The sequence below is a fragment of the Taudactylus pleione genome, unplaced genomic scaffold (genome assembly GCF_031769625.1).
Source record: "Taudactylus pleione unplaced genomic scaffold, aTauple2 ptg000040l, whole genome shotgun sequence".
NCBI lineage: Eukaryota > Metazoa > Chordata > Amphibia > Anura > Myobatrachidae > Taudactylus > Taudactylus pleione.
This window is the reverse complement of record NW_028284442.1, coordinates 6453962-6480207: the sequence shown is the minus strand read 5'-3', so window position 1 is coordinate 6480207 and position 26246 is coordinate 6453962. Positions and strand designations below refer to the sequence as shown.

The following is a 26246-nucleotide window of genomic DNA, read 5'->3' as shown; positions in this document are numbered from 1 at the left end:
GATAGCTCCCGCGTGGCCCAGACGGCACTGGTTCTCAGACCTTCAGGGTCTGTCCGTGGACAGTCCTCTGCGGTTGCCGCTACGACCGGACCTTCTGTCACAGGGTCCTTGTCTTCACCCGGACCTGACTCGGCTGTCTTTGACGGCGTGGCTGTTGAGACAGCCATGCTGAGGTCCAGGGGGTTTTCCAGCTCTGTGGTGCGTACCATGTTACGAGCTCGGAAGCCGTCTTCCGCGAGGATATACCATCGCGTGTGGCATGCGTTCTTCCAGTGGTGTCGACCGAGAGGTTATGCACCGCGGTAATTTCGTCTGTCTCGGATACTCGCCTTCCAACAAGCGGGACTAGATCATGGGCTTCGCCTTGCTTCTTTGAAGGTAGAGGTTTCGGCCCTGTCTGTCTGGTTTCACCGTAGGCTTGCTACAATCCCGGATGTGCGCACCTTTATGCAAGGTGTTCTCCGCATTCAGCCGCCCTTTGTTCCACCTGTGGTGCCTTGGGATTTGGCTGTGGTCCTGAAGGCTCTCCAGGGACCACCGTTTGAACCACTGGGCTCAGTGGATCTTAAATGGCTAACAGCTAAGACTGTTTTCCTTCTGGCTATTGCTTCGGCCAGACGTGTTTCTGATTTAGGGGCTCTTTCTTGTAAACCCCCTTTCTTGGTTTTTCATGGGAACAGGGCAGTGCTCCGCACTCGGCCCGAGTTTCTTCCCAAAGTTGTTTCCCAGTTTCATGTTAACGAGGAAATCGTTGTTCCGGCCTTTAACTCACCTGGTCTGTCAGTGGGTGAGGGCTCTTTGGATGTCGTGCGGGCCTTAAGGACTTATGTTGACCGCACTTCTTCGTTTAGGAAGTCGGACGCCTTGTTTGTCCTCTATGGCTTCCGTAAAAAGGGTTGGCCTGCTTCAAAGCAAACTTTGGCGGCCTGGATCCGTATGGCTATTTCTGAAGCTTATCTTCATGAAGGCCTGCTGGTTCCTCCTTCTGTGAAGGCTCATTCCACTAGGTCTGTGGGTCCTTCGTGGGCAGCTCGACGTGGTGCCTCTGCAGTCCAGATCTGCAAGGCTGCTACGTGGTCCTCTGTCCATACCTGCGTGAGGTATTACAGGTTTGACACCTTCGCCTCTCAGGATGCTTCCTTCGGGCGGCGGATTCTCCTTTCTGCACAGGAGCGTCCCCGCCCTTAAAGGATACTGCCTTGGGACATCCCCAAGGTATCCTGTGGATACCCTATGGACCCTGAAGTAGAAAATATGAGATATGGTAAGAACTTACCCTTGTTATCTCTATTTCTACGAAGTCCATAGGGTTCCACAGGACTCCCGCCCTGTCGCACCTGTGCTGCAGATGGGCTTTGCTCTGGTCACCGGTTTTTCCGTCTCCCTCTGGTGAGAATGTGATTCTTGTGTGTGTCCAGATCTTGTTTCTCTCTCTTCCTTCTCCTCCTCCGGCCTATGGCTTGGTAACTAACTGAGGTGCCTTGGCTCGGGGGCGGGGTATAGGAGGGGGACCCTAGTGCATCCTGGGAGGCTGAAAGCTTAACTCTATCTTGCCCGATGACTGACGTCACACCTATACCCAAGGTATCCTGTGGAACCTTATGGACTTCGTAGAAATAGAGATAACAAGGGTAAGTTCTTACCATATCTCATATTTTTGGGGGCTAAATCACACATTTACTAATTCATTTTTGATTTGTTAGTAAATGTGTGTTTTATGGGCCTATGTATCAAAGCTGGGAGAGATATAAAATTGTGAGAGAGAGTACTAACCACTCCGCTTCCAATTTACATTTTGCAGGCTGTGTTTTAAAAATGATAGTTAGGAGATGATTGGCTGGCGGTTACAAATTTATCTCTCTCCCAGCTTTAATACTTAGGCCCCATAGCCCCAGAAGCACAACATCGATTTACAGTAGATCTATTTAAATTCGACCTTTAGTAAATATACCCCCCAGCTGTCCGGACTCATTCAAGTAACTAAAGGTATGTACACACTATATAGCTATATCTGCAGATCGAGTGATCTGCAGATGATGGTTGTTCGTACACACTGAACAACCATCACCTGTGCCTGTCCGCATGTCTCGGCGAACAGGGGGCATGTCCCGACGGACGGGGGGCGTGTCCCACCCTCTTCCTCGCGTCTGCCGCTGTTTGTGTACGGGCAGTCTGCTGACCGCCCGTACACACCTACCGATGGACAGATATGTCTGCAGACATATCTGTCCATCAGCTGTGCAGCACAGCCAATGCGAAATGTCTGTGAACGTCGACATTCACCGACATATCGCGGGTACATACTGCCCGACGGGCAGCAGATACATTGGCCGATCAATTGATTGATGTACCCAGCTTTAGAGCAGCCAAGTGGGCTCTGTAAGGTCCAAATGGAAATGTATGCATAAATCTTTATGCAGAACTGGGCAGCAACAAATATGCATGATACTCTGATTCAAGCATCTGTGCACTTTTTATTTATTAGCTTACTTTTCCTTACAATGATGAAAGATAAAAATTGTTTCCAAAAAAGGGTCCTTGGCAAAACAAAAAAATCCTCTGCTCTCATTGACATATGGCAGTATGTAAATATCTCTGGCTCTCACAATCCAAATATTCCCTTCCAAAAGTCCACACAATGATTTTCCTTCAAAATTTTAGCCACAGGAAACCAAAGAAGCTCAAAGAGATAAACGGGATTTAAATGAAAACCTGCAACATCTCAAGTTGTCCAAACCAAGAAATATTTTGAGGTTTTGGAGCATCGTCTTCAGGAGACAGTCAGCCAAAGTGGCTAATACTCAAACTGAACTCTCCAGTCTAGCAATTAGGCTAACCTCCCTTGAGAAAACATTTGAAGAATTTTCCCTCAAGCTGCAAAAAAAACAGTACATAAGCAGTTACTTAAAATAAAGCCCTATTGTATAATCTTGAGGACCCTCAGTAATAGAGGCTAATTTTCATATCGGGCGTTCCAGAACATATTATATTCCCCTACTCCCAGGGATTGTCAGTGTATTGCCCAAGATCTTTAATGATGAGCTATTAGATCAGGACACCAACTCATGGATTATATTTTTGATAGGACCTAGGCTTTCAACCAAAAATACTTGTCAGAGAGGCCTAAAGATATTATTTGCCATTTGTGTTATCAAAGACAAAGAGAAAAGATCCTAAAAAGATTCAAGAATCTAGATGGCAACAATTTATATGGATGTAGAATTTAGGTGTTACAGGACTGTTCTTGGCACATTTTACAACAGCGAGGGCAACTGGAGCTGTTAATGGACGGATTATGTAAAATAGATGGGGGTTGCCCTTCTGTTTGAAAGCCTACTCATCTTGTCAAATAATCTTGACTACTTGTGCCTGAGGATCTTGAAGATCTTGCTCTATTCTGGAGCTTTTTCAAGGATGTCCTTATTTTCAGTCCTGTTTCTACAAAATAGCCCATGCCCCGAGAGTTGCCTGAAGAATAAGGCCAAATAATGTAATTCTGATAAGGGTAGCAGTTGCTCGGTTTCTTCCATTTTTATATCTATAGCTGTATTATTGCCCAGAGATTATATTCAGTAATTTTGCTTTCAGGATATCTTAGTTTAATTAGTTTAGTGTCTGTCTCCATATTGTGGTGATTGTACTGAAAAATGTGAGCTCATGTTTATTTTTCCTGCAACCAGGTGGCAGCAAATATTCCAAATGGAATAAAGAGACACTATTTTGTAGCCAACAAAAGTCGAGAACATCATGAGTTAATTTATATGTCATTTGCAACATGATAAATGACTTGAACAAGTGGATGCAAGCTTCATATGTGCAATCTTAGATGTGTGAGATAATAATATTAGCACTTTATGCATTGGTTTTTGCAGCATTTCATAAAGTACTGACAAAGCAGGACTGTTGCTGTTGCCCACCCTCTTGCCCTGCACTGCTCACATTATTTCCAAACCATAGGTGTTTCCTTTGAACCCATGGCTTTCCGGAGTGGTTTAATCCAATCTTCTATTTCTGCATATTTTACCAGTTGTTATTTTGTTTACTTACTGTTCCTCATGCTCCTAGCCTTCTCCCCTCTTTGCCATACCTACAGCCCTTCCACCGCTCTCTTTTGCTACTATTCTCAGGGGTGTATGGTCTCCGCACCTTTTTCCCATCACCTACATTGAATACCTATGGAAGATGAGTTAACTAGTCCCCCTTTGTCACTCATCTGTCCCTGGAACCCCTTTATCGGGTACGGCACTGTGCCATGCTGCCCTTCAGAGTCCTGATATCCTCACCTGTGCGGCTTCTGTCTGTTGCTGTGGGCGAGGTGTCCTACCCGGTGGTTCCTGTCACGCCAGTCTGTGTGCACCGCCGTGTTGGAGTGACCACATTCAGAAGTCTGACCAATCTTGATAAGGCAACTCCCAACTACATGAGTTGCCAGACCAATCAGTGGCAAGGGTGCCCTATTTAATTCCTCTGGTGCTGGCAGGTAGTTGGATACTTCAGTACCTTGGTTTCTGTGTGTTTCATAGGTATCCTGTTATTTTGTCATGCAATCCTGAAATCCTGCAGGGTTATCCAGCTAAAAAATGCACTGTGCAATCCTGAAACCCTGCTGGGCTATCATGCTAAAACCTGCACTGTAAACCCTGATATACTGCTGGGCAGTCCTGCTATGCTAACCTGCATGGTGCAATCCTGTGCTATGCTGCCTGATATTTTACTATGCTGTACAGTTATGGCTGCATTGTGCTATCCAGATATCTTGCTCTGTATTACGTGGATTCTTGCTAACCTGCCTGAAGCAAACCTGCATCTGTTTTCTGCTTTCTACTCTGATTATCTTGCATTCATTCACATTGTATATCTACAGACTCTTGTTACATGTATCTGTGCAGCATGATGCTACTTCTTCTATATCCTATCGGGTGTGATAGTTGACTTCTGATTATAGTCTGTATGGGGAGTAGTATAATAAGGCCATCTAGCTTCACTAACATTCCAGTCACCCCAGCTAGTTCAAGCGGCCCTGACCCGATTCCCAGTTCTCCTAGTGCTGTGATACGCTTACACTTCAAAATCATAATGGGCAAAAAAAGTAATTTGATTAAACAAAAGTAAAACTCTTGTGAATAAAATAGTACCCAGGGAGTAAAAGAAAATATCCTTTTGTCCACACACAAATTCTGTAATCTAGGTAGAGGAATGTCTATTATTGGGTCATTTATGGCCTGGTTATACACTTACCTATCGCATGCATTGTATAATTTGGTGTCCAGATAGAAGTTAGAAAATTGTTATAGCCTTCTGCCTATTCCCATGCCTTAAGGGGCCTATCCATTAGCAGATAAATTTGAACGATGAATGATTTATCGTTCAGTCCTTCAATTTATCTGCTAATGGATAGGCTCTGAACGATAAAAATGCACACTCCCGCGGCTGACAAATTGGGTCTTTTGTCTCTCCAACATGTTGGTCAATTATCGTTTATCCCTGACAGATATTAGAAATATCTGTCGCGGAGAACGACGAACGATCTTTTTAATGAAAATGAATAGAAACATTAAAAAAAAATCCACTCCCAGAATGATGTCATGCAATATCGTTCGTCATTCGTCGGTTGCAAAAATCTGTCATGTACATGACAGATATCTGTCACAGCAGCCCCAGGAATTTTCAAAAGATAAATCTTTTGTCTTTCAGAAAGATCTGCTAATGGATAGGCCCCTTTAGTTGGATGTCCTATAGTTGGTTGTTCCTTAGCATATCACTTATTGCTTAGGTGTCTGAGAAGAAGCCATAGGCCACATCAACCATTGCCTGAACCTTGGGCAGACAAGATTCCGGTTAAATTGGAAGTTGGTTTCTGTCAGTTCCCCAAAGCCCAAGGAGGAATGATCTCAGCCATTCTTTAGAAGCTTTGTAAATAACTTTTTTTGTCTCTATTTCTTATTGCTTCATAATAAAGTATACTGCTTGGGTCCCCACAAGTCATTACTAGTTTAATTATGAGTCATATTTGTAAAATAATTTGGAAAAATAAATAAGAAATACAACCTGACAGTTTCCCAGTAGGAGTTAGTGATGTAAACATGTGGGTTTATGGAGGGCGGATAATGTTATTTCAAAAGACTTGCTGATTTCTTAAGAAGTGTGATGGCTGGAATCCATTAGCAGAGCAGTGCCAATAGACTTCCCTTTCTAGTGATTGTGAAGTGTTTTTATAAAGAAAAACATCCTGCATATGAACTAGTAAAGTTTGTCTTTTATATGAGGTAAACTGGGCCATGGCAAATGGTTCATGAAAAATCCCAATTGGAATCCAAAGACTTTTATTTTATTTTTTTTCCTTTTTTAACATGAAACTTTGAAATGTTATTCCACACACTGCATCACTTTACTTCCAGGAACTACCACCAGAGTAATACTGTTTTTCATCTCTTTTTTTTGTTTTTTTTCTCTAGCTCCCCTCCAGATAATCTTTCAATTGAAGAGTTTCAGAGAAACGAGATTATTGATGTAGAGGTGAGTGGAGCAAGAGGAGAGAGCTCTCTTTGTAATGCCATCTGTGTGAGAAGGCTGTGTCGGTAACGTGAGCACACTCCAACAAAATTTCATCTGCAAATAGAGATCTCCTTTGAATTAAGTGGTTTAATAAAAAACATAAAACAATTTGAATGCATATCACCACATGTTCTAACAAAATGTATTCTCAGCATAAACACAGAGCATAGGTATGACAGAACAAACTTCCTTGAAATCACTGTAAGGCAAATATGGTACATATGTTTTTATTTTTCCATGTATCTTTGTCTGGATTTGAACAATTCTCTTCTTTCACCAAATTAAGTGTTATGCAGAGTAAAACATGCTGAATGTGCGCAATAATTGTCGGTGATTTTCACTGCTATTGAGTTAATTATTTTTTTATTTATACACTTCTAACTGTATTTTTCAACCAGAAACATACACGGATCTCACTGATCTGTGCATGTTTCTATGTAACTTGCACCTGCTCAGGCTATACTTTCTAACCTGAAGCAGGTCTATTATTTTACGAGTTTTAGGTCAGTAATAGTGTGCGAGTTAAAAACTCGTACTCTATTACTTTGGCCGAATTGTATCCTCACATTGGCAAATTATCTGGATGCGAGTTTTGCCATTGCGAGTTGTGGTGGTGTGAGAAACATGTAAGATTGCATTTTCTCACACCCTATTATATAGGGTGAGTTTTCAAAAATGTGTGAGTATAGTGCTATACTTGCACATTTGCAAAACTCTGACCCTATTTCATTTGGCCCCATATCTTTTTGCTTGCTGTTTGGCATGCTGAAAGCATTTTTGGAATACACTTCATTATATGTTTTAGCTTGTCGATAATTTTTGTTTTCCATAAGTTAAGGCCCCTACACACTACACGATATTGCTACGATTTGCCCGATTCCGACACATCGCAATGACAAATTGATAATTTTGTGCAGTGTATGCACACTACATCGTGTAGTGCGCGCTCCCGTGGGATCGTCTGCCACATCGCCTGATCTTTTGTACATGCAGGAAGATCAGGCGATGCAGCTGCCGATTCCATGCAGCGCTATGTGGCGGGGTCGGCATATCAGGCAGTCGGGGACCGGATCGCCCAGTGTGTACGGACCGCCCCGATATAGTGGCCCGTCGGCGCAGGGATAGTCGCATCACTGGCTACACAATCGTTAGTGTGTACCCAGCTATAGTCATGACACACTCCAATAATTCATCCATTACCAATGCGTCAACATCCAGATAGAATCAGGTTTAAGGGAATGAGCTTTCTCTCTAAGGTGAGAAATAGTGTTGCCCACAGATCTTTAGGGCCTGATTCAGACCCACTCGCGAGCGGCTGTCCGCTCGCAAGTGGGTCGATGTTCTGGACTGAGCATGCGCACGACGGAGGGAGCTCCGTCGTGCGCATGCGCCAGACGCGACGAGCGAAGGAAAGTCCTTCGCTCGTTGTGTCTGATCAAAGGGGGCGTGCTGTCGATGTTGATTGACAGCACGCCCCCTTTGGTAGGCGTGCCGGGGGTGTGCCACCCTGACGGGGGCGTTCCCACGGGAACGCCTACTGTCAGAAGCCGGCCCACTGACATCACTAGTGATGTCAGTGGGAGTGATTTTGGCTCTGATAGAGCAAAATCACTCCGGAGCTTGCGGTTGAAAACCTCAACCGCAGGCTCCGGCTCGCAGTTTCGATGGTCGCGATGGTCACAACCATCGCGGCCATCAAAATGCACGCTCGTATAGGCTGTGGGTGATGACCCAAAGCTATACGAGCGTCCAGGAGGACGCTCCATTTTCATGGAGGCCGGCCCTCATTCAGAGCGTGCGCTCTGCTCAGAGCGTACGGCTCTGAATGAGGGCCTTAATTTGGTCTACTACAGTCCTTAAAATGTAGTTACAGATAAAAGAGCCATAGCACAGAGGGTAACCTTGAGGTGATCTAATTCATCACTTCACATTTATCTGTGTCCATTTTGGTGGAGCCCTGGGTCAAGAAAGGGACACATTTTGTCAGTAACCTTAACAGAGACTTAGCATCAGAGATTGACAAAGAACATGAATAATAGAAAAGTATGTAATAGCAATAAACAAACATAATTAAAAATTTAAGCCAAGTTGATAAAGAAGATTGTAGCATGGAGAAAAAAAGGCCTGGAAACTGTTCCATGTATAGTAAGTACCGTAATTGATAACTGTCTTTTAGTATGTAAGCTCTTGTGAGTAGGGCCCTATTTCTTCCCTCCCCCTAGGCTCACTTACTCAGCGGATAACTATATGCATGTAACTATGCCTGCACATGTATTTATGGATATATTTAAGTTTATTACTTTGCTTAACCTGTTTTGTATTTTTGCCCTATATGGCTTTGCAGAACTTTGTGGCACCCTATAAATAAATGTTAATAATAACCATAATTATCTTTTAATTTTAGGTTGTCCAGCTCATCAGCACAGAGATACTGCCATATGCCAATTTTATTCCTAAGGACTTTGTTGGGAAAATTATGACCATGCTTAACAAAGGTTCCATACACTCAAAATCATCTTCATTTACTGGTAAGTGTACCGTAAGTGGGTACGTTTATCTTCACTAGGAACGTGTGTCATAACTGAAGCATTATTAAGGCATATATGCCTCTGCAGTGTCACTAGCTCCTAGGGAATGGATAAGCTAAATATAGATTCAGACAGTATGATGACAATTAATGCATTTATATATATAATTAGCGAGAAAGTGTGTGTGTCTTTGTCCTTTATGCACATCCAAAGTTTTGTACCTAGCTCCACCAAATTTGGCATGGTGGTGCAGTTTGACCAGGATTAGGTTTTTTGGCTATGTTCAAAATTTGTCAGGGCCTTGAAGGGCTACATGGTGCCCTCCAAGTAGGCCATGGAATCTCTGATTTGAAATTTTGGTTTAAGCAAGTTCACTCAGGATGTCTTCCAGTGCATAAAACTGCACAGAACTGAAGGCACAGGCTGATATGTACCAGTGGGGGGCAGGCAGAGCTCCAACGGAAGAGCAGTGAGTTGGAGGATCAATTGTCGCACTGCACCTGCATTGACAGTTACTAATTTCCTCCAAGCACATTTTCATATGCCATGCTCCCCAGTGTAAAAAATGAAGGCTGCAGATTTACTTGAAGGTCCATTCAAGTCCATAAATAGACAAAAAACAATATGTATGTATGTACAGTCAGGTGCATAAATATTGGGACATTGACAGAATATTCATATTTTGGCCTCTATTCATCACCACAACGGCTTTGAAATGAAAAAAACAAGATGTGCTTTAACTGCAGACTTTCAGGTTTCATTTGAGGGTAATTACATCCAAATCAGGTGAACGGTGTAGGAATTACAACGGTTTGTATATGTGCCTCCCACTTTTTAAGGGTAATGGGACAAACTAAACAATCCTAAATCTAACTTTCACTTTTTAATACTTTGTTGCAAACCCTTTGCAGGCAATTACAGCCTAAAGTCTGGAACGCATAGACATCACCAGACGCTGTGTTTCATCCCTGGTGATGCTCTGCCAGGCCTCTACTGCAAATGTCTTCAGTTCCTGCTTGTTCTTGGGACATTTTCCCTTCAGTTTTGTCTTCATCAAGTGAAATGCATGCTCAATCGGATTCAGGTCAGGGGATTGACTTGGCCATTGCATAACATTCCACTTTTTAGCCTTAAAAACTCTTTGGTTGCTTTTGCAGTATGCTTCGGGTCACATATACACCTACCTCCTGGAGAGTGTTCTTGATTTGGCCAACTGTTGTGAAGGGGTTTTTCTTCACCAGGGAAATAATTCTTCTGTCATCCACCACAGTTGTTTTCCATGGTCTTCCGGGTCTTTTGGTGTTGCTGAGCTCTACGGTGCGTTCTTTCTTTTTACGATTGTTCCAAACAGTTGATTTGGCCACACCTAATGTTTTTGCTATCTCTCTGATGGGTTTGTTTTGATTTTTCAGCCTAATGATGGCTTGCTTTACTGATAGTGACAGCTCTTTGGATCTCAGATTGAGAGTTGACAGCAACTGATTCCAAATTCAAATGTCACACCTAGAAGCAACTCCAGACCTTTTACCTGCTTAATTGATAATGAAATAACGAGGGAATAGCCCACACCTGTCCATGAAATAATAGCTTTTGAGTTGATAGTCCCATTACTTTTGGCTCCTTAAAAAGTGGGAGGCACATATAGAAACCGTTGTAATTCCTACACCGTTCACCTGATTTGGATGTAATTACCCTCAAATTAAATCTGAAAGTCTGCATGTAAAGCACATCTTGTTTGTTTCATTTCAAAGCCATTGTGGTGGTGACTAGAGGCCAAAATATGAAAATTCTGTCAATGTCCCAATATTTATGCACCTGACTGTATATATTCGACTGGTTTTGAACAACTATGCAATAAATTTGATAACTGAATAAAACAATCACTGTTATTTTGTCAGCATCTCTATCTGTAGGCGTCCAAAAGCACTGTTAGTACGTACAGGCATGGGGAAGAAACTATCAATGCACACAACAATAAATATAAGTTCTGAAAAGAAAATCATTTAGCAAAATAATGCACTAAGCATAATTAAGTCCTATCTTATTTGCATGTCTCATTATTACTCTGCATACAGCCCTCAAAGAAAGTTCCCTAGTGGGCTTTTCACTGATGCTCTATGTATTTCAAACTCATTCCATGCAAACAAAATGACAGTTATTAAATTCTTTGATTTTCCTTCATATGTACCATAACAATGAAGGACTTGTCCCCCTTACTAAAACTTGATGTTACTTATTTAGAAAAAGCGCTTTCTCTGTTTTTTTTCAGCTATGTTTACTAGGTATGCATTCGGGAAGCCGGCGGACCTAATCCCGACAGCCGGCTTCCTGACTGCTTTATCCCGGCGAGGGTTAAATGACAGGCGTCTAAATCTAGACACCTGTGATTTTACCGACGCCGGGAGACCGGCGCCCGGCATCCCGATCGAAGTGATGCTGGGCGCCGCTGTGGACAGCAGTTTTAGGTTTAGGGCACCCGGGGGGGATTTAGGATTAGGCACCCCCCTGGGGGACCTAGGTTTAGGCGGCGGGGAAGGGGGGGGTTAGGTTTAGGCACTAAGAGGGGGGGATTAGGGTTAGGCACTAGGGGGGAAGGTTAGGGTTAGGCACCCTAAAGGAGGGTTAGGGGGTTAGAAATAGGTTAGCTAATACTTACCTTTGACGATCGGGATTTCTTCCTCTGCCGGCCTCCTGGTGTCGGGATTCCAACCGCCAGGCGGGTCCGGCGGAAAATCATACCGCTTCCGTTTACTATTTATGGTCTGTGGCTCTTACATACTCCATGGCATCGCTGGTAAGAGGTGCCATACCATTGCAATATTACAGACAGACAGCTGTAAGCCTAACACAGATAGATAGTTAGGTAGAAACTAGCATTTACATTTTTGTACTTTGAGCTATAATGTTAGGTAATGTAATGAATGTTGACTATAAAATAAAAATCTATTGTTTGCTGCAGTCACTTGTTACATCACCACTCAGTTGCATATGAACCAATAGAATTATATATGTGTATTTATTATTACATATTATATAATATAGCCTCCAATGTGAAAGATGATGCGTCTGTACACAAACATTTTAGCAGCACGCCTGCAACATTTCCATAACATGCAGATATAATCATCATCATATTTAAAATCTGAACGTTTGTCAGTTGCTGTCAAGTTAAAACATAGGTTGTAAGCAATGTCTCATTCGTACATGTACGGCACAGAATCCATCATGTGGGGATATCAAATAACCATAGTTTGTATTTGTGAATAATGTGGATTGCTAGTTAATGAGTGTGTGTAATCATCTGTGTAATTCTTCTAGATGGTAGGTTTGCTGATACAATGTGGGTAGTATCCCCTTTAATAATGGTGAATACTCATAGTTGGTAGTGTCTGGAGATGGTATTTTTTATATCCAATGCTCAGCTGTCTCAGTTTATCAGTCCAAAGGTAGATATGGTGTCCTCCTATGGTTGGAATGGAGCAATACAGCCTTTTTTCCCTCTATATAGAAGTCAAGATGTGTTTGTTCTGCGTATACAGGCAGTTTGTCTTAGCATCCCGTGCTAAGTCTGTGATCTTCCCAATGGGTTTCATCTGTGTGGGTCAGATTTCTCCAGGATTTGCAGTATTTTGGATTTTCCCATGTCTTTTATATTATAGCCTCTTAGTAATTGAATGTTGACTTGATTGTCTGTCCTTTGAACTCTTATATTAGTGTAGCCAGTGAATATATTTGATTTTTTGTGTGTAATAAGCACAGAGAAGAACAGGTAGTGTAAAGTAGCTCATTAGCAATAAGTATATCAATCAAAGAAAAAAATGAAAAGAGGGATAATTTATCAATTGCACCATTGGATGAGCTACTGGGCATTGAATAGAGTTATTAAGAGAGTTATATAAACCTTTGTTATTGCAAACCATGAAGATATCTTAATGGATAAATGTGTCCCTTAACCAGAATGGGTTGTCCAAGGACAACACTTTTAAAAGATCACTAATCGAGGCCAATCATAAGATTAACGCTGCTTAATTCCAGGATTCTACCAAGAGTAAATATCAACTTAAGGCCCCCATACATCAGAGATTGATTGCAGCAATCGTGCAATTTGCAATCGATTGTGTATAAAAATCTTTCCCTTTTTCAATCGATTGCAGATTGCAGAATTGCCATAATCGATTGAAAAAGGGAAACATTTTTATACACAATCGATTGCAAATTGCACGATTGCTGCAACCAATCTCTGATGTATGGGGGCCTTTAGATATCTTAAGCTTTTGCCAGTGAAACAGTTTATATTAGCACAGATCATGAAATATATTTTCATTATGAAATGTAAGACTCTACTTTTAGCTTTCAGATAAGCAAATTCTTTTTTTAATGTAAACAATCCATGTTTTTTTATTTTGTCACGTTCTACCTTTATATAATGACTGTACTACTTTTGTAATTGTACTGCCTTGCATAATATAAATACAGAATAGTGATAATTCTGTCACTGAAGAGGCATTACAGTATACCGCAGTAATGTATCAGCTGACATAGTTATGGTGACCCCCATTTGTTATTGTCGACTGGTGATAGCTATAATATTTTTAGTTATGTGGAGCTAATCTCATTTAAACAAAGTATGTGTTGATCTACTTCTCCTACAGGAAAAATAACACATTTCTCAGGAGTTCGGAAAGCATGTTTCACATGAGTGACTTTCCAGGCATGAGGCAATTTTCTGACTCACTCTGTGTTACATTGCTGGTAATATGGCTTCTGAAGAAAGTTATAAAGTTCCATGTACAGAAGCAAATTATCAGTAATTTGGTTCCGAAATCAATTGTCTATCTACAACTGTGATTCAGGGGCCTATTCATCAACACAAAAATAACAGTTTTAAGAACATTTTCCTTAATTACCGTTATTTAGTATTCATTAACACATTTAACGCAGGAGATATCACTGATATCTCCTGCATTAAGTCCGTCTGCGTTAAAATAGGCTATTCATCAAATTCCAAATATGTATTTTCGGAATTTGATGGTGTTACTATACGCCATTCTCAGGTGGCGTACAGCGGGATATACTTACCTGCTTTCAGGTTGAGCTGAGCTGGGGATGGGGGGGTTGGATTGGGACACAGAATTACCATAGCTGTAATCAGTGCTGTGCATGCGCCGCTTTTGTGAATGTAACTGGGCATGCGCAGCACTGATTACAGCTGCGGTAAGGTAGAGTAGAGAGGGAAAAGTATCTGTTTTATGAAATGCTGTCATCGCAAAAATGACAGCTTTTCGGAATAGATACTTATGGAGAGGAGGGATGATGAATTCCTCTGGTAATTAGGTAGAACTCCATGCGAGTTCTAAACCTAATTACCTCCAACGATTTTTTTTTTTTTAGTTATGATGAATAGGCCCCTCAATCCTTGAAACGTTTCTTATCTTAAATGGAATTCGTACATTCAAACAAATGTAGTAGCAGTTAAAGCATTATAGTGCTACTAGGACTACAGGGTTCAATGCAAACATTGTTATTGAAATCACTAAAACCTGTAAGCCTATTGTAAGAAAAGGCAACAAAGGACCTTGAATGTCTGACAACAAATGACAGTAGCTTGCACTGCTGTAAATGCAGACATAGACCATTGCAAATAATGTTTATGAATGTTACAAAATGTTTTCATATTAATTCTGTTATGCTAGTTATTGTGGGCCTTTAATATAACCGCAATGTTCTATCTACTGTTATAGCATCATTTCATCTGTCTAATAAACACCGACTCTTATCCATAGAAGGGAAAACGAGTATGGTTTTGTTGTCAGAAACTATGGGTGTTTAGTAATTAAATAAGACCTCATGTCATTGTTAATGTACTTAGGATTTCAGTGGCATCTCATAACACTAGAAGTCATTTTGTTTATATTCACATTTGAATCTGTATCAAACAAATACTTGGATGCAAGTGAAGACTGAATAGTTGAAATCCTCATGCTTTTAACAAGGAATCTTTTTTTTTTTAACATTAGTTTTGCTATACAGTATAATATCAACATAGATTTTATTTTCTAAATGGGTGCAAAGTACCAAGGATAACCTTTGAAAATACTGTCTGTTACTTTCAGACAAAACAGACTGGTAGCAATCGTGATTATGGAGATGTCCAATGAAAACGAAAAATACATAAGTGCTTCTCCTGATACAATAAACAAGTTTCAAGAAGTTAAAATAAAGTGTTGAATATGTAGGGTTGCCACCTTTTCATTTCCAGAAAGGGGTCATGGCCATAGAGGTAACTGCAGTAGGGTTACAATTGTTGGATTTCAAGCCATTTTCTTACCATTTGACTAAAGAGCCCCTTTATGTTTCCTTATATGCCTCAGAGCACCCTCATGCCCTTATTTGCCAGCCCAGAGAACCTCCTGCACCTTTATATGCCTCATCATCGGTGCCGCAACCTGCTGTTGGATTCCAGGACAACACCTGTCCAGGATTAGGCAGCCTCCGGGCAGCTTCAGATTTCTGGACTTCCCAGTGGAATACCGGGCTGGTGGCAACAATAAAGGATACATTGAGAAGGAAACAAGGACGCTATGTCTGTTAATGACTGTGTTCACACACATCACATCTGTCATGCAGCACAGCAGATGCTGATGTATCTTGCAGATATACCGGTACGCGTGGCTGTGTTCGGGCTACCCACCGACTGCCTGTACATTTGCTGCAGGGACCTGCTGGTGGCTGACTTCTCAACTGGGCAGGCAAATTTCAATACCCACCCAGTTGTGATGTCAGCGCAGACATATCAGCCAAATGATTGGTAAGTGTGTATGCTCTTACCAATTGTTAGATAGGTCGGCCAAGTAATTACCCAGCTTAACTGTTTACAAACTGTAAATGATGCAGAGCAAATGGTATTGTAATATACAAAGAAGGAAGGGAAAATCTATTATCCTCATACAGTACAGGTTCTATAATAGATAAACATGGGTGTGTGTATGTATATAAAATGGACCTTTAAACGTTAATTAAATATCTTAAAACTTTTTAACTACTCCTCTAATAAGGTGTGCAGGATGATGGCAAAAAGAACAAATTGACTTTTTTTTTTTTTACTTATCTCCTAAACTCAACCTGTCTGGAGGAGGAGAGGATGTGTCCATGTCCGGGACCAGAGGAGGAGGCGGCTGAGGGAATGAGGGAAGTGGCCAGGGCATAGTCAAGAGGAGGAGGTGGCCGGGAGCATGGAGGCGGTGCTAAGGGTGGGACCAGAGGAGAAGATGGCCAAGAGCATGGAGGAGGTGGGCTGGGGTGGACGCAGAGGTGGAAGCGAGTCGGAACAGGGGGCCAGCTGTTTTGCAATATCAGAATCAGATTCCCATCTGGAATTACAGGGATTCCAGACAGATGTAGTAATTTCCAGATTATCTGGACTGGTGGCAACCCTACAAATATGTGTACTGAAGGGTTTACCTAGAGTGCCCTATAGGTCTGTCATCATTGGTGGAATCCATAATGAAAAAAGGACCATTAACAAGTGTAGAATTTTAAAGCACAGTGTTAGATCATATATAGAATTAAATATATTACCTGCACTTTTAAATGCATAACTATATTTTATATATGAGTACAATAAAGATCACTTAAAACATTGTTCAGAGTGCTTTCAATAAGTATGTATAGAAATATGAAAGTCTTGCGAAGAAGATCCAGAAGAATAACATTCCTACTGTAAGAAACCCCAATGCGTTTCATCTCGGCATAGTCCGCTTTATAACTTACCTTATTATACCTTATTGTAGTCCGTCTTGGAATCGGTATGAATTAACGCCGGACATTAGTCCGGCGGTTCAAATCCCGACAGCGGCTGGCCGCTAATGTACAGTAATTAGCTGCAGTTACTTCTACCAAAGTTCTGGACTAATGAACTACTACCTGCCTGCTTCATGGCAAGTGCAACAGTTTACCCTAGGAAACAGCACCCTTACCATGATCTTGCCATAATAGGTATAGTTTGTTATCCTGTTGATCATCATCTAAATTACATCAAGGTCGGTCTAGATTCTGTAGCAGGTTCATTCCATTTCTTCATTAAAAAGATTTGCGCTGTATCTGTAATTGAGAAGTAAACCTCTTCCTCACGATGGATGGTTCCATTTTGATTATAAGTTACAGCACCATTTTTACTGATTTTCCCAAGTCTGGTTTGAGAACTATACTATCAATTTTTATTTTATTTAACTGAGAGAATTGTAGATGTGTCTGGATTAGCAGATGTATTGAGTTCATATGCTTTTGGCTGTTTTTATTCTGCACTTGGCATCTTTTACTGAGAAAATGTTATGTAACATAAATGGTCTGTTTTTCTGCTTCAGATGAAATAGGAGCCCTATGTTCTGTTGCATCAGCTCAAAGTTAAAGTACACAAAGCATATAATAAATAAAATAGACACAAGATTTGTAAAGGGGTTTATAGTTTTGGATACTTTTGGAATTTTATACTGTATTCGTGCAGATTCTCTTACCTAAACAAGACTGTGAAAAGGATGTTTGTGTTATATGCTTATTATGAGTTATGTTTCTGTGTGCATGGTGGTATAAACTCTGCATTGTGAGAACTCACACAGATAGACTCAACCTTCCTTTCCTGAATTCCTTGCTAGAGATAAAATAGTCTTGCAGTATCCAATTTCCATGCCTCCTGCTGAATGTTTAACATTTTATTAATTGCCCAGTTAGTACAGGGAGTGTGTGCTATTCAAGTTTTCATTGGCTCAGTGATAAATCCTTATTCTTATGTGATTAAATTGTTATTTGTAACATTTGCAGCTACTGCTAGTTTTATTTCTGTGTTAAGAAATGTTCATCTTATTAATTGGAGTAAAAAAAAAAAGGTATCCTGAGAAAACATCGACACAAAGACAACACTGGTGAACATTCCTGCTCTGTACAGTACAGAAATGTATTTATAACTAGCTGTTGGCCGCGACTTCGCCCAAGATGAAATCGCTTCTGCTGACATTTTATTTATTTAAAGGTGCTCTAATTGTATTGCTTTGCATAGGGGCCCTGTCTCAGGAGTGGCCCACGTGACCAGCATCGCTGTAGAGACTGGCGGCAGCAGCGCATTCACCCACCACTCACACCAATGTCACTGTGTGCTGTGGGCCTGATTCGGTAAGGATTAAGCACGCAGTCTCACTGTGAAGATATGCTAATGATTGCAATCGCAAGATCATACGCAGCCTAACATAAGGACGCCCACTTTACCTTACACACATCTATAATACTTAGCAAGCCTGCAAAACCATCGGTAACATCGAGTACAATCGGAGCCTCACACACACTTGCACAAGGTCTGACTTTACTCAGGAATTGCTGACCTCATTGCACGCAGTGAGAGCCCAAGCTGTGTATGGCATCGCAGGGGCTAATTTATGCATGCCCCTGCAATGGCGTTCAAACACACTGGCATGCCTGCCTTTCGTCAACCACCCCCTCCTGTCACCACCCCCATAGGTACTTTCTGTCAATCACTCTGCGATGGATCTACGTAGTCCTTATCACAGTTGAGTCTTTGTGCACTACGATGCATGCGCAGAACGCAACAATCGACTGATTGCAGTTGCAATCAGTAATGAATCAGGCCCTCTGTGCACAGACTGCTATGTAGCCTATATTAGTCAAATGAACGTGGGCCCAAAAGTACCTCTCTCCCCACCCCTTACTGGCTGCGTGCTTGGTGCCACACCTATCTCTTGCATTGATGAAGTCAATAAATTGAGTTTTTGTTATTGCTCAGCTTTAACTTGACGGATCGAGATGAAACACTACAAAATGATGCCGTTTTCATGAAAATCGGTCCAGTAGTTTTTGCGTCAACTTGGAACAGACAGACACAACATTCTTATAATATTAGTATAGATATAGTCATTTATGATCGTCACAATTTGAACCAAGACCTACTTTTGAAATCCGGTGATACAGTACACACACTCATGACGTGTCATGACAGATGACTAAAGACAGAATAATTTCAACATTTTAAATGAATGAGGTTGAAGCAAAAATAATAAGAATGTGATGACAGTAAAAACTCAATAATTGATGTCATTGGTATTTTTGACTATTAATATGGATTTTAAGTCAGGTAAGCTTGTGGGGGCCCTAGGGTAACTAACTTGCGGGTACCTCTACCAATGAAATAGTCAAAATGAAATGCTGACAATATTATTAATAAGTATAATGTGTAAAGTACCACTAGCACCAAATTTGTGTGGAAAACACTGTAGTGCCCCAAATCATTATGCCACATAGTGCCCCCAGTTTACGTTATGCCACAGTAACCCCAGTTCACATTATGTGAGTGTCCCTAGTACACATTTTGCTGTACTCTAGTGCCCCAAGCTCAAATTACACCAAACAGTGTCTCCAGTTCACCTTATGCATTCCCATTGCTGTTGACCTCCCTGTGTTCTCAATTATCGTAACCTGTAAGCTGCAGCAGCATCTTTAAAGGAGCTTCAACAACACCACCCGGGACCTTCTTGTTCCTCCTCCTTGCCCATCACACTGCACTGACAATGTTGCATTGTTGCCTTTTGCCCCTGCATCTTGACGACCATCCTCCCCCCGCCCAGCCCCCCACCACCCCACCTTCCCAAGGCAGTCTGAGGCTGGCAACGTAGCTGTATAGTTTTTAATTGCATCTGTTAAAAGTCATGTTTTTATCTATTTCTTATAAGTGTGCTCGTTTTGTTGTTCTATTGTGTATTCCATATAACTCCCGGGTGCACCACCAACCACAATAGTTGTTCTCCGTGACCCAAGATCTGGTTCCATACTATTAGAAAATTGGAGGTTTTTTTTAACATTATTTCAGATTTTACACACACAACTGGAATCACATGTTCCCTAAAACTTCTCGTGAACATTTTGCAGTTTATAACCTTTTAAGCGTTAAATAATTCACATACAACCATTGGGATTAACAGCAAAGCTCTAATATATACACAAAGGGGCAGATGTAGAATTGATCGGATGGATTTTGCTGATGATGATGGCTATGAAACCAAGCGTATGGATAGATGGGGTGTGATTACATAAATGTATGTACCTTGGCATACGGGTGAATATTCCTATTTAGTTCCATCCACTAAATGCAATTGCGACTGACTTTAATGCAATTCTCAATCATCCCTAAAGTCGAAGGTACAATACGTGAAGACGTGAGATATCAACAAGATAAGGATTCACATAGTTTTACCAGCGATCTACAAACGCAAGGACAGACCATTCAAAGAAATAGTAAAAGAGGCTGAATATATGTAGCGAGGGGAACAAGTTAAGAAATCACTTCAAACTCTTAGTGACCAATTAATGACAGACTTTTAATTTAATACATTTCAAAAAGTATATATATAATAATGCAGCTAGACATGCAAATTCTGAACTCAGGACCCCCTTCCCCACTAATGGCCTTCAACATGGCGCGTGGGTAGGGCAGGTTCAGGTGATCCGGTACATGCTGGATCCATTACTAGTACATAATAGCCAGCTTTTAGTTCACTGTTTTTACCATCATATTGTGCAAGACTTAATTTTCCACTTCCCTGTAATAATTTTTTTTGTACTTTTAAACAGTACAATTCTGGCAAGGAAGATACTGGATACTGGGCCTGATTCAGAGCTGAACGCTCTGAATCAGGGCCCTCCTACCTTTTTTTGGAGCCTCCTCATGGACGCTCGCATAGCTGTGGGTTACCACCCACAGCTATAGCGAGCGTCCCTGATGATGGTCGCGATGGTCTTGACCATCGCGACCATCGGGCTTGCGATGGAGACCCTGCGGTAGGGTCTCGCTGCCGCAAGCCCTGGAGTGATTTTTGCTCTATCAGAACCAAAATCACTCCCACTGACATCACTAGTGATGTCAGTGGGGCCGGCTTGAGACGGTAGGCGTTCCCATGGGAACGCCTCCGTCTGGCAGGCACGCCCACCAAAGGGGGCGTGCTGTCAATCAACATCGACAGCACGCCTCCTTTGGTGCGAGACCCGGAGCGATGGTGAGCCCGTCGCTCGCCGGGTCTCGCGCATGCGCACGACGGAGCTCCCTCCGTCGTGCGCATGCGCAGTGGGGAACATCAACCCGCTTGCGAGCGTCCTGCCGCTCGCGAGCGGGTCTAAATGACCCCCGCTATACAGGGGCACAATATACATTTACATTCCCCGAAGTAGTGTAAAACATATATTTTTTTAAATGTTGAGTGAACTTGCTTTTTTTTCTTGCATAGTTCTGTCTGTAAAGGAGGGTACACACTGTCAGATTTTCTGGAAGATATGAATGATAACGATTGTAAAAATCGTTATATCGTTGACATGTTTGGCATGCATCGACGAACGATGCGCGTGTCCACATGTCGGATAACCATATCTGAAATCCACTGTGTTTGCAGTCAGATTTGGACGATTTCATTCATTTAAATACTGTCAGAAAACGTTCATGAAATCGTTAATATCGTTCATCGTTATCGATGATCTAGCAAATCTGACCGTGTGTATGCACCATAAGATGTTTGAAATAAAGTATAAAGTTGCTTACAAAAAATAACTATTTATATTAATGCATTCAAAATATAGCCACTGAATGTCCTACAGTTAATAAAATATATAAACGCAAAGAAATAGAAGGAGCCAAATAAATAATCTGAATGACTCCTACAGCCTCTACCAACATTCAGGATACAAGTTACAGATTTTGGCCACAGACTATTTACTCTATTAAACAACCAATATAAATATGCATGTAATATAGTAACTGGTACCAGTAAAAAAAAAATATCCACTGTGCTACATAATATGAATAATACAAATAAGAAAAAGAATAGACACCTTTAAAAGCAAGTGATATAAAGCAATAAGTCTGGAGATTTATATTGAATACTCTAACTAAAACTGTGGCTTCCATTAAAATAGTGTGTCTATTTCTCATCGGTATCTGGATAGGACGTTGACATGGAAAAGGTCAACAGGGACAAAAGGTTGACATTTACAAAAGGTACAGTGAACTAATGATCCTGGCGCTTATCAGGGAGATACTGGATAAATTGAATACACAGATGTTTTTAATTAAAATAAAGTAGTAAGTCTTAAACTATGGGGTTTGTGAATACCCATAAAAAGTGGAAAATGAATTAATCTCAGACTGCGCTAATATAGCCCTTTGTGTTTAGATCGCAGAATCCACATGCATCCATAAACCAGTCATGGCTCCAAAAATTATATAAATATACACTTCTTTATTATAAAAATATATGTATCAATTTGTAAAAAAATATATCAACATTCAATTGACAGACTATCTCTTAGATTGCAAAAATAAAACTCTAATGAGCATAAATGGCTAAAGTAGAAACACCACTTGAACATTTAGTGCATAAGAGTGTCATGAACTATTGGAATTGGAATAGTTAATAGGCACCTCTTTGAAAAAGCCCCTGTTTGAAGGGGCGAAACGCGTCAGTGGATGATTTACTTTGGATGTACCATCTCCATACCTACAAGCCATTTCCTGCTCTGCCCAGCGGCATCCTAAGGAGGTGATTTCATATTGCACTAAATATTCAAGTGGTGTTTCTAATTTAGCTATTTATGCTCATTAGAGTTTTATTGTTGCAAACTAAGAGATATTCTATCTGTCAATTGAATGTTGATATATTTTTTTACAAATTGATACATATATTTTTATAATAAAGAAGTGTATATTTATATAATTTTTGGAGCCATGACTGATTTATGGATGCATGTGGATTCTGCGATCTAAACACAAAGGGCTATATTAGCGCAGTCTGAGATTAATTCAGGTACAAAAAGTAGACACAAATAGTCCACAACTTTGTTTTATTCATTGGTTTTTCAACATAAAGTTAGGGTTAGGCACTTGGTTGGGGGGGGTTAGGGTAAGGGGGTAGGTACTAGGGGAGGGTTAGTCTAGGGTTAGATTTAGACACTACGGGAGGGTTAGAATAAAATTACAAAAACAGTCAACCATTTGAATGCCCCTCGTAATACATTAACAATAGTCCCCTTCTAGTACTTTCAGCCCGTTCCATCAAAATTAATTATGTGTGTGTGATTGTGTGTGTATACATAAAACTCACAGAGGCGGCACTCAGAGAACTTCCAATAGGGTGCAAATTTAATGCAGATACATCAGATGTATCTGCATTAAATTATTGCTATTCTTTGCACTCTATTGGAAGTACTCTGAGTGCCGCCTCTGTGAGTTATATATGGTGGGGACGCTGTTCCCTGTAAGGGGGGCACTGAAGCAAGGATTTGTGGATTTTTATACCGTGAGTGCCGGAACATTTGTGCATCGCTATATATATATATATATATATGTATGTGTGTGTGTATATATGTATATATATATATATATATATGTGTATGTATTTGTAGTTCATGAGTTAGCTTTACTTTAACTGCCACTTAATGCCTTGTGTGTGTTTTGCAGAAGCAGAAATAGACATTAGGATGCGAGAAGAGTTTTCAAAAGTGTGCTTTGAGACCCTGCTTCAATTCTCATTCAGCAATAAAGTATCAACACCCCAAGAAGGATATATTTCTAGAATGGCACTTTCTGTACTGTTGAAGAGATCCCAAGATGTCCTACACCGCTACATAGACGATGAAAGGCTGAGCGGGAAATGCCCTCTGCCAAGGTATATATGTGTTTTCATATGCATTCTTAATATGTTTAGTTAAGATTTATCCCAAACAAAATTATGCTGCAAATCAACATATAGCTCAATGTTTTCTTTGTGTGCACATGGGAGGATGATAATAATACACAAGAATATGAATTATAGGATTTCACATATTGAAAAATAATATGGACATAAGTAATGTTTTTTTTTTGTCTGCGTGATATATCTGTTGCACTTAATGTGCATTTCATTTGTTTATCTTTTCTTGATATGCAGTCCAGTAAAAGTTTTAATGTCCCCAGGCGAAGCATTAACAATGTATAATGTTTCTTTTTTGAAAGTTATAAGGTAAAAAAAAAATAACTGCAGCAGATATTGCCTATAGAGCTTGAATATTAATCATAGTAGCAAATTGCACCCCCTGGTGGAAGAGGTACTGCACACTGTTACTGCCCTGGCATCCAGCCACTTTTGAATGCAAGTCTTGTAACTTGTAAAATGGACTGTGTACATTACATTCACTGCCCCACAGTCACATCCGATGCTGTAGTGTTCTATCGTTATATCTATTACAAAAAAAAAAAAATACATGTGCAGTTCCAACAAATGGGTTTAATTCTTGGCAAACCTTTTTTTATTATTTGGTTTAACACAATGACAATGCAATAACGTAATATTAAATAAAAAATAAGACCAGGCATACAGGGTACACAAACTGATTATGATATAAACAACACCTGTGTCATTGACTCTGAGCGTACTTACATAAAGTAGCTAAGTAGTCCGAGACATTGTAAAAATAAATGGGCTTTTGAGATAAAATTATTTAAATGGATATATTAGCAATTTGGAGACTGCAAAAAACATGGAAATTTATGTTTTTGATGGCTGGGTATATTGCACATTTTGTAATCAGTACAGTGTTCTCCCCAGAAAGTTTTTCCAGTCGTGTGGTATCAATAAGTAGCCGGGTGGGGCTTTCGCAATAATATGTTTTAAACCCTGACCTTATAATGATTTAAACTTGAAATAACATTTTTATATATTAATTCTCCTCTTATTAGAGGCCCAGTTGTCTGATTATGAAAAGCTGCAAAGTCTATAGGCTCTGGTCGTTTTTATACATTTCCCAGTTACTGTCCCCACTTGCAGGCTCCCAAAGTGCCGGGTGGTGCACCCACAAAAAACAGCCTGGGGAGAACACTGCCCTCCCTTACCATGCCTTCCTGACAGGTCTCAGGCTGCTCCCCCACTGGCTCTCAGGCAAAAGTGCCCATTATACAGTGCCCCCTATAGTTTTCCCCTTTTTGCATTTCCTCGTGTAGTTTTCCCCTATATACATTGCCCCCTGTACTTTTCCCCTTTATGCATTGCCTCCTGTAGGTGCCCCCGGACTGGCCCCTTATGCAGTGCCCCCGGACTGGCCCCTTATGCAGTGCCCCCGGACTGGCCCCTTATGCAGTGCCCCCGGACTGGCCCCTTATGCAGTGCCCCCGGACTGGCCCCTTATGCAGTGCCCCCGGACTGGCCCCTTATGCAGTGCCCCCGGACTGGCCCCTTATGCAGTGCCCCTGGACTGGCCCCAGCCCAGAACTTACCTTAATATGCTGCTCAGTGCTCCCACTCCCGCTGCCTCGCTCTGACTGGATCTAACTAGATCCAGCAGGCGCGCAGGGCAGGCTCCTCACGTTGCGGGTGACATCATGATGTCACCCACGCAGTGCATCACTGGGAACGCTTGCCTCTGAAGAAATCGGCTGCTTCAGAGGCCAGCGTTCCACAGTAGGAGCGGAGCACGGAGGGTGACTGGGAATCCGGCGGAGGGAAGTGCCAGACGGTAGGCTGTTTCTGCCGGGCGATGCGCCCGCAGAAAACAGCCTGGGGAGAACACTGCAATATTTTACAAATTAAAACTAACAAGCTAGATTTCATATATAGTGCCTTGCAAAAGTATTCAACCCCCCCCCCCCCCCCCCTTTGCATTTTTCATGTTTTGTTACCTCACAACTTGGAATTAAAATGGATTGTTTGAAGGTGTGCATCATTTAATTCACAGAACATGCCTACCACTGTGAAGTTGTTGGTTTTTTTTTATATTGTGAATCAAACAACATTTAGGACAACATGGCAGAAAACTTCAGCGTGCATAGCTATTCACCCCCGTAAAGTAAGTACTTTGTCGAGCCACCTTTTGCAGCAATTACAGCTGCAAGTCGCTTTGTGTAAGTCTCTATGAGCTTGCCACATCTTGCCCCTGGGATTTTTGCCCATTCCTCAAGGCAAAACTGCTCCAGCTCCTTCATGGTGGATGGTTTCCGCTTATGATTAGCAATCTTCAAGTCTGAAGGCCCCCATACATCAGAGATTGATTGCAGCAATCGTGCAATTTGCAATCGATTGTGTATAAAAATCTTTCCCTTTTTCATTCGAATGCAGATGTCAGAATTGCCACAATCGATTGAAAAAG

The 26246-nt window shown here is 41.3% G+C and overlaps 1 protein-coding gene across 2 annotated transcripts in view; it reads left to right on the top strand.

Moving 5' to 3' along the window:
* Positions 1-26246, top strand: part of MON2 (MON2 regulator of endosome-to-Golgi trafficking) — a 151013-nt gene that overhangs the window by 90572 nt on the left and 34195 nt on the right. For both annotated transcript variants that reach the window (XM_088454372.1, XM_088454371.1), the window contains 3 exons: positions 6456-6516; positions 8960-9083; positions 23587-23794. In XM_088454372.1, the coding sequence (XP_088310498.1) occupies positions 6456-6516; positions 8960-9083; positions 23587-23794 (393 nt within the window). The remainder of the gene's footprint in view (positions 1-6455; positions 6517-8959; positions 9084-23586; positions 23795-26246) is intronic.